General features: G+C 34.8%; 1 protein-coding gene across 2 annotated transcripts in view; it reads right to left on the reverse strand.

The window, feature by feature from the left end:
- Positions 1-14,516, reverse strand: part of LOC145986516 (ATP-dependent translocase ABCB1-like) — a 139,877-nt gene that overhangs the window by 47,781 nt on the left and 77,580 nt on the right. For both annotated transcript variants that reach the window (XM_083120622.1, XM_083120623.1), the window contains exons 16-19: positions 10,402-10,554; positions 6,986-7,090; positions 3,633-3,794; positions 2,539-2,742 (exon numbers count right to left, since the gene is read on the reverse strand). In XM_083120622.1, coding sequence (XP_082976748.1) covers positions 2,539-2,742; positions 3,633-3,794; positions 6,986-7,090; positions 10,402-10,554 — 624 coding nt within the window. The remainder of the gene's footprint in view (positions 1-2,538; positions 2,743-3,632; positions 3,795-6,985; positions 7,091-10,401; positions 10,555-14,516) is intronic.

A 14,516-nucleotide genomic window follows, 5' to 3' on the forward strand; every position in this document is an offset into this window, starting at 1 on the left:
CAATCAATATCTGTCTCTCTTTCAATCCTATTTTCAGAAATCAAATTAGGTTGTACATAAATTGTATTTCTCTTAAAAATGTTATTTAGGGTAAATTTATAAATATAAAAAATAGTATCATATGGGTACAATTCATTTAATATCTTCTAACAAACATTTCGTAATGTTACAGAAATAAAATACTACTGTTTGGTTCGAGAATTATTAAAACTTTCAACTAGGAGCTATTCACATAAAATATTATAAGTTTTAATACAAAACTATTATTTTTATTCTTAAAAAATAGATTTATTGATATATTATGTAAGTTTACACTTTTTGGAACATTTCTGAAAAAAAAAAACAGAAGTTAACAGATGCCACCGTTCCCGAGATATATCAAATCAAAAGTATCTAATATCATGGACTCTTTTCAAGATGGCGGCTGTCAGCACGCAGATGGTGATTGGCTACTTGACTGAACACGTCTTAAGTGGTAAAACAATTAATCCTACCAAGTTTCTTTCTTCTATAAAAAAGACAATGATTCTGGACTTGACAGCTGGACTTAATGACACACAATTAATTCTACCAAGTCTCTTGCTTTTATAAAAAAGACAATGATTCTGGACTTAACCGCTGGACTTAACGACACATGTTTTTGGTACTATCCTACATTTGGAGACACATTTTATGGTGTATCTTTCATTAAAATACATTAAACCTAATATCGTTTTAAAGGTTATAAATTAGGCTACAACTTTTATTTGAAACAATTTCTTGTCATGTAATTTGTTCCAAAGTTACAAGGCAAAAACATTAGGAAGTGCTAGAAAAATTAACTTTTTAAAGATTATTTTTTAAATTACGGCAAAATCACAAACATTATCGAAAAAGTAAACAGAATATTTTTTATAGCCCATATCATTAGGATTAAGACTAAAAAAATATTACCTGCCTACGACCATTGGTTACGGAGATATAAGTCAATAACAGAGAGGCTGCAAAATTGATGTTTACGAGGAACGCTGGGGGAGAAACATCGCATGAAGGGTGTGAACTTTTATGATTTTGCACTACTAGTAGTGTTCTAACAACTGACCAAAATTCAGCTTTTACAGAATTATTCCCAACATGAAACCTTTATTGATTGGACAATAAATTGGAAGTGGCTTGAAAAGAAGTAGCAGGCTCCAGTTTTGAAAGCAAAAAAAAGTAGCAATGTGACACTGAGCATGTCGCCTAATGAAAAAGCGCTCAACAGGTCCTGGCCCCAGAAGTAGTAGTAGTAATAGTAGGGCTGAGTCGATATCACATCTAACTGATACTGATATCGATACCAATACTTTTATTAATTCCTACTGATACCAATACTTGAAAATTATAATAATAAAAATGTGTTCAAAATATTGATTGATTGATTAAATATGCATTTTAAGTCCACTTTATACACAGTAAGGCTAATCGGGACTGGACCTACAGTTTAAAGTGAGATCCGAACCACTATGTGCCTCCATCTGGTATCGAACCTGGGACCCCTCGGGAAAGAAAGAAAGAAGATTACAAGGTGACGACACAACCACTGCGCAATCACGGAGGCCTGATCAATGAACCAAACATATTAGGGATGGGACCGATTAATCGGTACTCTATCGGTATCGGCCGATATAGGCATATCAGTGTATTGGTTTATCAGTAAAATTACCGATTATTTTACCGATCCGATATATCGATTATTATCTGATAATTTAGTGCAAAATTCTGCCATTTTGTTGTAATTTTTATGGATAATATCTTTGCCCTACTTTCTAAAAAAGTAAATGTCTAAATATGCAATTTATCTTGCACTGCAGTCACCTTGAAACACACATTTATTAAAGAGGTCAGTGAATCTTTCAGGTTCTTCAAGGGCCATTTCTAATTTTATATCGAATCGGTAGAATATCGGTTATCAGTATCGGTAAATTTTATATTGGTACTTTATCGGTATCGGCCAAAATTTCATATCGACCCATCCCTAAAAAATATAGATATTTTTACTAAAAAAGCAAACACCATTCTAACATATCAAATAAAATATTCTTATCCAATTATATGCATGAATTGCTTTTGAATATTCAACAATTATATTTATATCAGAATATTAACATACACGTAGATGTTATGTAATAAAACAAAACAGTCTTCCATGCAAAATTTGTGCAAAATAACAAGAATTTGCATAATTTCCAAGATTATTACTCTCTCTGAAAATGTCGCGCAGCATTTTTGCAGACCCCATGAAAGACCAATATGCTGGAAAAGTATTGGCTGGTATTGGTAGATGATTTCCAACTGATACTTTCCGATACAGACACCATCGGCCGATACCGATATATTGGCATCAGTATCAGCTCAGCCCTAACTAATAGTAGCAGCAATCTTGCAATATCATGTAGTACTTAACCTTGATGCATTTACAAATAAGTAGCAATAAAAATAAATTGTTAACTTGCAATTTCAAGGCCTGTTTCCCAACCCAGGCACTTTACACTTTGCACAACTACTGATGTTACCAACCTTATTTGATTCCATAAGGCCTTCTCTCTCTACGTTTGACTGTTCTTCTATGATTCTGGCTTGGAAGTAAGTTGATCCAATCAACACAGGTGCAAACAGTAACATAATGAATGTCAGTTTCCAACTAAAATACATTCCACAAAGGATTGACAAAAACATAGTTGAAAACATATTCAATGCACTTCCTACTCGACTTCCAGTTAACTGAAAAGACAGAGAAACATGAATCAACATATATGCCCAACATTTAGTATAGCAAGCAGGATACCTCTGCTATACACTTAAGTAAATGAGAGTACACATATATATACAAAATTTCCATATAATCCACATGATTTTCCTGGTTGCAAAGAAACAACATGCTGTCATGCTTTCTTTAATTTATGTTTCCTCATTATAAATTAATATAGCTACAGGTTTCACTAGAAGTGGGCTGATACCGATAAAGTAATAATATAAAATTTACCAATACCAATAACCGATATTTTACCGACCCGATATAAAATTCCAAATGGTCCTTGAAGAACCTGAATGGATCATTGACTTCCTTAATAAATTTGTTTCGAAGTGACTGCAGTGTAAAAGAAGTTGCTTGCTTAGATATTTACTTTTTCAAAGAGTAGGGCATGGAGACTATCCATAAAAATTATAATGAATTAGCACAATTTGGCACTAAATTATAAGATCAGTAAAATAATCTGTAATTTAACTGACACACCGATATGCCTATATCGGCCTATACTGATAAGAGTACTGATTAATCTGTCCCATCCCTACGTTTCACTAATTCTTTTATTATTAGATACTCCACAACTGCATAATCTCAATATACAAAATACGAATAGTTTGAAGAACACGCTTTAACTGCTGAATTTTTTACCAATATGGCACTGATATAATTGTTTTTTATAACCAATAGTGTTCAACGGAACCTCAAATATATAATTTCCTGGGTACAACTGCACTCCTTAGCTATAATCTCTTGGTTTGAAAGAACTGCCTACATTATACTGCCAGTACCTGGTGTGGTGATCTCTGTTCTACATATACGACTAAAGTGACACCAAATAAGAGAAAAACTATGGTACACTTACACCTTGGACTTTTGATGCATCACTTGATAACACAGCACACAAAGAGCCAGTAGCATGATCATCATCATCGAACCAACTCATATCTTGTTGTAGCATTGTACCAAATGCCTTCTTTCGAAGTTTGAAAGTCAAGTTTTCACCAGATATTGTGAACATGTAGGACTATATGAAGAGAAAAAGATAATAAAGAAGGCGTGGAACAAATAAATGATGATTTAATATGCATGCAAAATGTACTTACGTATCCATGTAATGGTTAATACTATATGGGTAATTTCACTGACCACCGTCACCATCTGCATCGGAACTTGTAGTTAGTAGCTTGGTGGGTTTCGGGACTGCATCTACAGTTTAAAGTGGGATCCAAACTATTATGTTACCTGTTATTGAACCTGTGTATAGTGCTGTGTGAATTTTAACACACACAGCTGCGAAATTGAAATATCTATGTATAAAATTTAGATTTCTGTAAATGCTCTTGCCAAGGTTGCTTCTTGCTCCGTAGTCAGGAATTCTGACGTTAGTTTTTCACCAATGGCTTTCTTCTTAAAGCACACAAAAAAATCCTTCGCCCAAGTGGTGGGGGTGTGAAAGTTTTCATAAATATATAATCTGGTTTCGACTAGAACCGGAGGTTAATAGAGGTTGGTTGAGATGAAGTTGTCAAGTTGAGTTCACAGTATAGTAACAGCAAGCTGAGTCCTAAGTTTTGCTTATGATCACAATTTTTTAGGGGCTCCTGTCTGATATACAGTGGGAACAGGTTAACCCTATAATAAATAGTGTGCTCGTAGCACTAAACTTGCACTACTTAAGAAAAGAGAGGACTACCTCTGGTTCTAGTCCGAAATGGATATTTATACATTTATGAAAACTGGCCCACCTCCATCCACTTGGGCAAATATTCTTTTGCATGCTTTAAGAAGGAATTCTGTGTGATAAACAGCGGGACCAGGTTAGCACTATTATAAATAGTGTGCTTGCAGAACAAAAGTCCTTAAAAGAGCTTAAAAGTGCATTTCATCGAAAAGAGCTAAAGAGAGTGTTATGTACCAGATGTGTACTGGAACCTTGCATATGGGGAAAAGGAGAGGACCTTGTAAATAAATTGAACATGAAACTATCCCTGTGAAGTGTCATTGTGTGAGCCCTGATAGGTTGAAGGTGCATGTTAGCTTGTAAGGAGTGCAAGGTGTTTGGTGGTTCATGACTCAGCTGTCTATTAGAAACCACTAGGTATGAAATAGATGGCCAATACCGGTCAATGTAAAGAAACTCTTGATAACAAAGGTGACAGATGGCATTATCACTATGTCATTAGGAAAGCCCTTGCTGCTAGATGTGTTGCTGTTGCTGCATTGTTTGCCATGTGGTTTATCACTGCTTGAATTAATTGCTCAAGTAGCAGAATGTTTTGGGCTTGTCCAATAATTAGTTCATGGGAGAAATGCACAATGGCACATGCATCCTTGCTTTTGTTTATTATAGTGTGCACTACATACTTGGTCGTTCATATTTACTATGTGCGAATTACTCACAAGATTAACAATATAAATTACAATTTTAAGTACGTTCTTGCAAGTATGAAGTCATAGCTTAATGAAAATATTTCTTCCATAGTCAACAGGATCAAGGGCTAGGTTAAATGTGAGCGGGGAAAAAGTATATGAAGATCGATTACACACTGACAATTTACGTACTTTAAAGCCATCGTTTACCTAAGTTAAAACCTATTATACAAACTTATTTATCCTCCTGTTTAATTTTTTAAAAACTGTAAAAACCTTTAAAATTCTAAAAATCGTTCACCATTTCAGTCAAGTTGCCTGCAACAAGCTTCCCTTACGAATGTGGAAGCAGTCGAACCGGCTGTCTTTTGTTCATCATTTCCCCTTCTGATTACGTCATATCTAGTTCAAAATCTTCCTATTTCGAAGCCTTGCGCAAAACTTCTGATGTGATGTGGAATCCAAGGCTCTTATATTCTTTCTTACCCATTTTTTAAACATTCCTGTCCAAACTTCATGTATATTCCCGTATAGTTTTAAGAAAGGAAAATAAATTAGGAAGGAATGGTTATGAAGGATCATATATTTGTAAAGAAAGAGAGAACAAATTAAATAGGGACGATGGGAATATACATGATTAAAAAATGGGATAAGAAAGAATATAAGAGCCTTGGATTCCACATCACCCCAGAAGGCTTCGAAAGAGGAAGATTTTGAACTGGATATGATGTAATCAGGAGGGGAGGGAGGGGAAATGATGAACAAAAGACAGCTGGTTTGACTGCTTCCACATTCGCAAGAGAAGCTTGTTGCAGGCAACTTGACTGTGAAATGGTGAATGGTTTTTAGAATTTTAAAGGTTCTTACAGTTTCTAAAAATGTATACAGAAGGATAAATAAGTTTGTATAATAGGTTTTAACTAAGGTAAACAATGGCTTTAAAGTACGTAAATTGTCAGTGTGTAATCGATCTTCATATAATTTTTCCCTGCTCACATTTCACCTAACCCTTGATCCTGCTGACTATGGAAGAAATATTTTGATTAAGCTATGACTTTATGAATTGCTTATAACACTGAAACCTGAAAAAGAGAGAAGTTATCTCTCGAAGCGTCGTAATTGAAGAAAACGTATCATACTCGCAAAAAACGTAAGTAAAATTGTAATTTATATTGTTATACATACTTGGTGGACACTTTCTTCATTTGGTGGTTGTTATATCTGATGTGTTTTGCTAGCGAGGTTGTTTTTTTTGCATCAGATAAGTGCTGTTGAATTCTTTCATTAATGAATCAGATAGAGCTGTCAATGTAATGTACGTTGAATGAATGAAATAAACCATTCACAGAAACATAAGTACATTATGCATTTATATTAATAAATTAAACCAAAGTAAACTGCATGCTGAAACAGCCCTCTAAGGATCAAGGCCTGTCAAGTGGCTTTTTTATTGGGTGACGAGTGGTCAGCAAATCAAGTCTCATTGCTGCTGTTTTCTGCACTACAGGTACTACTTCTTTTAAAGTCGCTCCCCAGCTGTCCTCTTGCTGCTAGGTCAATAGCAAAAATTTGGGGGCTCCACGAGGAATTGAACCCAGGAACACTTGCACCAAAGGTGTAGCACTAACCATTTGGCTAGTCAGAAATCTTTGTATTAATAAATTACCACATTTAAATCTCGTAAATTAATACATGAAGAACATATAAAAAAATATTAATTAAATTAATATTCAGATATCAATATGGAAAATATACCTCTATTGTAAATATTTCACTACTAAAAATTGAGATCAAGTACTGATAGAAACCTAGATTAATGGTACTGAATTGCATATTATTATTTACCTGCAAGAAACTTGCTACACATGCAGCCAATGCGAGTCCAACATACATTAAAGAATAGAAGTTCGCCTGTCTCTGAGCCTCTTCATCAGTTTCATTTGCCATCACCTGTGTAAAAAAAAGTTCAACCAGATAAATATATAAACACATTTATCAATAATTAACCCATTAATGCCCAGCATATGATATTTCATACGCTAAACAAGGTTGTCATATTTTAAATATATTTGTGCTTTTCAGTGTTTTCTTTGTTTATGAAAGTGTCCAAATACTAGAATACATCCTATAGAAATGTTACGGACCACTCTCCACTCTACTCTCCCCTCAACACTATTATTTGAGAATATGTAACAGATCATATTGATTTTATATATATATATTATATATATATATATAAAAACATGCGACATCAATGAATATGAGCTTTTCCCTTGGTGAATGATATTTTTCTACATTGAAGTTAACTGTATTTTCTCTTTCAAATATGTTGACCCTACATAGTAAACCATGTTTTATGTTGAGTTATGTATGCACATATGTTCCAGAGAACTCTGGGTAACAACGCATGATATTTCATACGCTGGGCAATAAGAAGTAACAAATTTGCTTATTCATACGTTTGTCCCTTCTATTGACTGCAGACCACTTGGAACATTATTTGTCCGGGCAAAGAAGAGAACAGTTGCAGATTAGACTTGGCTGTATCTTTGAAGTTTGTGTTTCTGCCTTTTTGGTGCAACTGGGTGTGGTTCTTCGCCTTCACTAACATGGAGTGTCAACCGGATCCTGAAGTTGATGGTGAGGCTATTCTGAACATATTGGATGAGTTGGATGAAGAGGAAGCGGAGAGATTGGGCATTTCAGCAGCAGATGAATTGGAATTTGTTCTTTCGGGAGCAATTGATGGTGCTGATAGTGACATAGACGATGCAGGAAGTGACAGTGAGGGTAATGTAGGAACTGCCAGGGATTTGGAAAAACAGATTTTACGACAGAATATTGAGATGAGAACCGTGAAAAATGTAGACGGCAAGTGTATTGAAAGTAAAGCAATTGACATTGTTGAAACTACAAATGATGGTAGAAAAGAAAGTGCAAATTCTGATATTCCACAACAAACAAAACATCACAAAGTGTCAAAAAATGCTACCAGAAGTAGATGTTGGACAAATAAAAACCTAAATCACATTTACAAATTTCCTTTCACGAGGAAGTAGAACCGTTATGTATTCAAGATTGGAGAAATAAAAAATATGCACCTATTGATATTTTTCGTCTGATATTTACTGAGGACATCATTGATGCAATATGTAGATAGACTGTTTTATATGCCATGCAAAAGGGCTATGAAATTCAGTTAGATGGTGATGAAATCTTTAATTATTTTGGAATACTGTTGTTTTCTACCCACAATTCACTAGTGTCAACTGCAATGACAAGGAATAGATTTGAGCAAATCCATAGATTTTTACATCTAAATGACAATTCCAAGATTGACACTTCAGACAGAATTTACAAAGTATGTCCACTTGTTGATCATTTAAACAAAACTTTCCAGGAGCTGCAAATTCCTCTTGGAAAGAAGTTTTCCCTTGATGAAGCCATGGAACCATATTGCGGCCACCATTATGCAAAACAGTTCATTCGTGGGAAGCCTGTCCGATTTGGCTTTAAATTCTGGTGCCTTGCTACATCAAAAGGCCTTCTCCTGAAATTTGAAGTTTACACTGGAGCCACAGGGACGAAAGAGAAAAATAAACTGCTTGGGTCATTTGTGACTGAGAAACTGTGCATAGATTTTCTTCCTCCCGGAAGTACAGTTGTAATTGACAACTTTTTCAATTCACTGCCTCTGTTAGATACTCTTGGCAAGAAAGATATAAAATGTTTGGGCACAATCAGAGCAGATCGGGTTGAAAAGGCTCCCTTGAGAAAGATTAAAAAAGATCCTAGAGGCTCATACCATGCATTGCAAGATACAAAAAATCACATTACATTGGTGCGCTGGCATGACAATAGCCAAGTGACAGTAGCAACAAACATTGAAGAAGATGCAGTTCTACGTGAAAAACAGTGTCGTCGGTGGGATATAAAGGAAAGGAAATACAAAAGTGTTCCTCAGCCTACACTCATACAGGAGTACAATCGCTACACGGGAGGAGTCGATTTATTTGACAAGTTGAGAGGCACCCATCGCATTCACATTAGAAGCAAGAAATGGTAGTGGCCCATTTCTAGAATCTGCCTAAATGGAGCAGTTGTAAATGCATGGCTGCTCTACAGATTTATAGAACAAGATATGCCTCTACTTGTATTCACGAGGCGTATAGTTTTAGCACTGCTCAGTGGGCCTGATTTCGATCATCCCAAAAGAATCTGCCCAAAAGTATCATCCCAGGTACCAGAGGAGGCGAGATACGATGGCCGAGGTCACCTTGTAGATGAGGAACGTAGTCAGCATAGATGTGGACAATGTGGAAAATGTGCTAAACTTAAGTGTGTGAAGCGTAATGTTGGATTACATCCTAAAAAGTGTTTTGTTATTTTCCATTCGAGGTGATGAAATTTCATCATGACATATTTCAAGCATCTAAGAGAGTGCAACATTACTTTGTGCAAGTATAGAGTCTAAATAATAACAATTATACCTGGTAAATGGTCAACTGTGCAAAATATGAGTTTAACTGACATGTTGGATTACACCTAAGTGTTCTGTCATTTTCATTTTCGTTTTACAAGCAGAAGCAGGTTTACATGTAAAACTTTTCTATTTGTATATTTGTATAAGTGTATTTTTAAAAATATTAAAAAAATACAGAATTGTAATTCTATTATATTGAAATTACAGTAATTAAAATTACAATGTTAATTGTGTGTTATGAACAAGAACATCAGAAAGTCCTTAATATCAACAGAACTACCTTAAAGTTTGTAATGTATGATATTTCATACGCTGGGCAGTAAGGTGTATCTGTAACCCCTAAATGCCCAGCATATGATATATCATACATTAAAAAAAATGTGAAATAATGAACAGAAATCAAAATTTCATAACTTATAATTATAAGGGCTATGAGTAGATAAAATATCGAAACTTTGAAGAAAAAACTAAAAATTTCTGGGCAGTAATGGGTTAACTTATAGGTGTATAAAGTCTAATTAAAGAAGCCCCCCCCCCAAAAAAAAATCTTGGAAAAATTGTAATTCTAATATTTCATCTAGTACATACATAGCTCTTCAATTAACTTTTTATGTACTTAATATGTACTTAACCATATACATATATGTAGCTGTAGGTTGAAGCTAGATCATGTGTTCTGACTCATATTAAGAAACAAACTTCAGGACACCATGGTCAAACAGAATTATGCTACATGTCCTGAAAAAACACATGCTTTGTTGAATGAAATTATACTTACTCCCATAAACTGGCCAAATATCACAGCATAAACTGGGATTGTGCTTCCCATCAAAATACTTGCTAAGCATCCTACCAACAAGCATGGCCAATCTTCTGAATTCTCCTTGAAAATTCTTGTTAGTGGAACCTTTGTTGTTCTACCATCTTCATCCTGTAGGTAGTAAAATGATACACAATTTTTACAAGCTGCAGCATTTGGTACATGTCGCTTGTTTGCATCAACATTCTTAATGAATTGATAACATTGTAAACAGGCCTAGGTAACAAATAGAATAGCAGACCCCTTGATAAACACAATCACATATTTTACCATATGGATACCCTAAACATGAGTAACATAAGGACAAAAACCTCAGTGGGCAAGAATTAAATTACTCTTACACCAAAGCAGAATGTTATAGTATTTGTTTGTATTTGTCCCAGATAACTTTTTCAATCTCAAGGTCCATTTCTTTTAACAGTGCAACAGAATAAATAATTTTAAAAACAAAAGCTTTGTATTAAAATGCCACACAGTGCAATAGTTAAACAATTGTTTTTCATTTCATGTCCTGATACAACAGCAAAGCAGGAGAGATTGACAACACTGTATTCAAATGAATGAAAAAAAAATGAATTTGATTGAAATATCTTGTTTTTTTAAAATAATCTTTTCAGCTTAGCAAAGCATTGCTTTCAACATGCCACACAGGCCACATATGATAAAAAAAAAAAAGAAGATTTAAAGTATTTTCTAGGAATGGTACAAAACTGAGATGGCCTTGTTAAAATTTAAGATGACAAAGAGACCAGACTGTTTGAGATGAGAGAGATCTCTGTGAAGTCCAGATGAGACCAGCCTCTGTAAAATAAAGATGAGACCAGCCTCTGTAAAATAAAAATGAGATAGGCCTCTGTAAATTCGAGATGAGATAGGTTTCTGTAAAATCCAGATGAGGCAGTCCTCTGTAAAATTGAGATGAGAGTGAAACTTGCAGTTTGAAATTCTTGGTCATGTTTGAGATCTTGGTTTGATATTGAAAAAATTACCAGCACAAAATTTACTTTACCATAAAGCTTTTTCAGTCATATATACTTATTGAATATCTACCTGATTATTTATAAATAAGTAGTATATTTTGTTCACAGTAATTAAAAACTCAATACATTCATGGTAGGGTGACCACACGTCCTGTTTTGACCAGGACAGTCCCATTTCAGACCGGGCATGTCCCGGTCGTCTCATCCATATTATTAAAAAGTCTGCTTTATAAAGACTTAGCTATTTAGCAGGAAGAGCGTAGCTTGGCCGAGAAATATAAAAGCTGAAAGAATATTGGTTGTTGCTGATGTTAGAATTGAAGAGGAAACTGCAGGGTCGGATTTTAAACGATGGAGCATTATAGGAATGAAAGTTCCATCTTTAGTTAAACAGATAAAGAGCACAGAAAAGCCAAGCAAAACTTTGAAGGCCAAGTTTGATAACGCTAAGGAATTGGCAATAAAGGCCAAAGCAGCATACTTGCAGAAGAGAGATGCTCTACATGCATTTAGTGAAGAAGTAAGGAAAAGTGCAGGAGAATTAAGACCGACATTAGAAAGATAAGAAATAAAAAGACTTAACGCTGATAGAAAACTTAACAAGAATAAGATTGACGAGATATGTGCACAGTATAGGAAGACTCATAATATTGGCAAGAGTTCGGATAAGAAGCATGATGACAGGCAAAAAATGGATAATAAAGCACTATGATCTTCTGGAAACGTATAATCATTTTGTCTAGGGAGATAACTTCAGTTGCTTAAATACCTTTGGAGTTCATTAACCAAAATTTTCCTTTTCCGTAACTGCCTATAAAGTTTTTATTCGTAGAAACTAAAGGAATTATGACCATAAATCAAGCTATTAATTGAGTGTCACATTCCCACCATTCTGGCTGTTTTTCTCTGATATCCGCTGCAGCAGCTTTTGCATTCTCTTCATTATCGATAGCAGCTTGGCGAGAGTTATTACTACGACAAATGATATCTTGAGCTTTTAACGAAACTCTTTGTTAATTTGAGCTTCTCATTTTTGTTACTCGATCTATTGATTTTTGTCCAGTTTTATAAAAGTCTAGATCTTGAAAATCAAATCTAAATTTCAGACACATATATTGCTAAAAACAAGATGCATTGTTTTGTGTGTGTTCCATTATTTGTAGAGCAGTGAATATGCATGCAGTTTGTTTATTTATTTCTGGAATTGCAAAAAGAATTTAATGTTCCTGTGTCTCGACACAAACTCAAAAGAAAAATCTAGAGCTGATATGTAGGTTAAGGTTTTCAGGGAGATTTATACACAGTTGGTCAAGAATAAAACTGCTCTCAAGAAGAATGTTTCTTCTGCTAAATTCTGCTGGCATTCCTCAACTTTAGTGTAGGACTAAAATCAAAGGTTGATCAGAAAGGATAAGAAACACTATGTAAATTATACCGAGATTATGATAATTAATACCTTTTGACATATTTCATTTATTGTTTATGATGTATCATTTATGGGATCCATCCTTTAATAAATAATAACAATAATTTTATAATTAGGCCTAACCGATTTTTCAGGGAGAGGGGAGTACACTGATCTCTTTGGAATGTCCCATTTTTGGGTCAAAATATAATGGTCACCCTAACTGATGGTGATTGGAAAACTATGCATTAAAAACCAATGCCTTGCCGAAATGGGGGTGGTTGATTTAGCACCACCAGATTTCCATGGCCTTCATGGTAAGAGACTCAGTGATTCAGAAGATGTGAAAGATGCCATTAATTTAATTTGATTTTTGTTATTTAGCATCACATTCTGCCAGTTTTGGCTATCATGATGATGAGAATTAGTGATATGATGAAACGGATGAAGAGACACTCACAAAGAACATTCATGCCCAGGATGGGATTTGAATCCAGGACCCCTGGCATTGTAGCATGCCATGCTAACCACTTTGCCATGGAGGTCAGTGAAAGATGCCATTAAGACTTGGGTCACGCACTGTTCCACAGATTATTTCCAAAGTGCTTTTTAGAAGCAGGTTCAAAGGTGGTGTAAATGTGTTGCAAGCAACAGAGACCATTGTGAATAGTGGCATTCTGTATGCAAAGGATCAGTGTACATAAGCGTACAGTTTTGCCTTTCAACGTCTGTTAACAAAGTTGTTAAGAGCCAACAGGCATTACTTTCAGTACACCCCTTATATATCCAGAATAAAATTCCATTTTGTAAGGGCTTGTAACATCAAAACTTGCCATAACAAAAATAAAAAAATATTGGAAAAAAGTTGATGACTATATGCTGTGAAAATGTGCGCTGGAAATGCTGTTTATATAGTGCAACTGTGTCCAAAAAAAAAAAGTCAATATCTCGATCCTAACAATTTTACTCATAAATATCTTTCTAATTTTTTAAAATTAATATGTACCATTGAATATTAAGATGGCATAACCATAAAGAACAATTATTCGATTATGTCTAGGCTTACTGAAAATATAAAATCAGTTTTAAATTAGTGGTCATCCACTGGATCTAATGAAATTTCAGAACCTCTGAAATATACAGCGTGTTTCAAAATGATTTGAACGATTTCAACTCCTTATAATTTTTTTATTAATTGTGCAATTTTCTTAAAATTTTACACATAAGTACTATAGCTGTCCAAGTTTTAGGGGTAAAAATTGTAAAACAGTAACTCACAAATGCTCAATGTGAGCCCTCTTTGTTACCTTGCATGTCAGTTCGGTAGTCCAATTCTTCCCACACACATTTCAGCATGTTTTCATCAACAGTTTGCACTGCAGCAGTAATGCACTCTCGCAGTTCATGGACATCTTGGGATAGAGGTGGTTTGTGTACACAATGTCTTTGACATGTCCCCACAAAAAAAATCGCAGGGGGTTAAGTCCCGTGATCTTGGTGGCCAACGTAAACGCTGTTGATCATTGTGAGAAGCTTGCCCAATCAGGCGGTGTGACAGTCTCTCATTAAGGTAATTCCTAACATTGCGATGAAAGTGGAAAGGGGCTCATCCAGTTGATATATAAAGTTTGCACTTTCATGTTCAAGCTGTGGCATAAACCACGTAGTAAGCATGTGTAGAAATGTTT

The sequence above is a fragment of the Lepisma saccharinum genome, chromosome 4, assembly GCF_977018435.1.
Source record: "Lepisma saccharinum chromosome 4, izLepSacc3.1, whole genome shotgun sequence".
Classification (NCBI taxonomy): Eukaryota; Metazoa; Arthropoda; class Insecta; order Zygentoma; family Lepismatidae; genus Lepisma; species Lepisma saccharinum.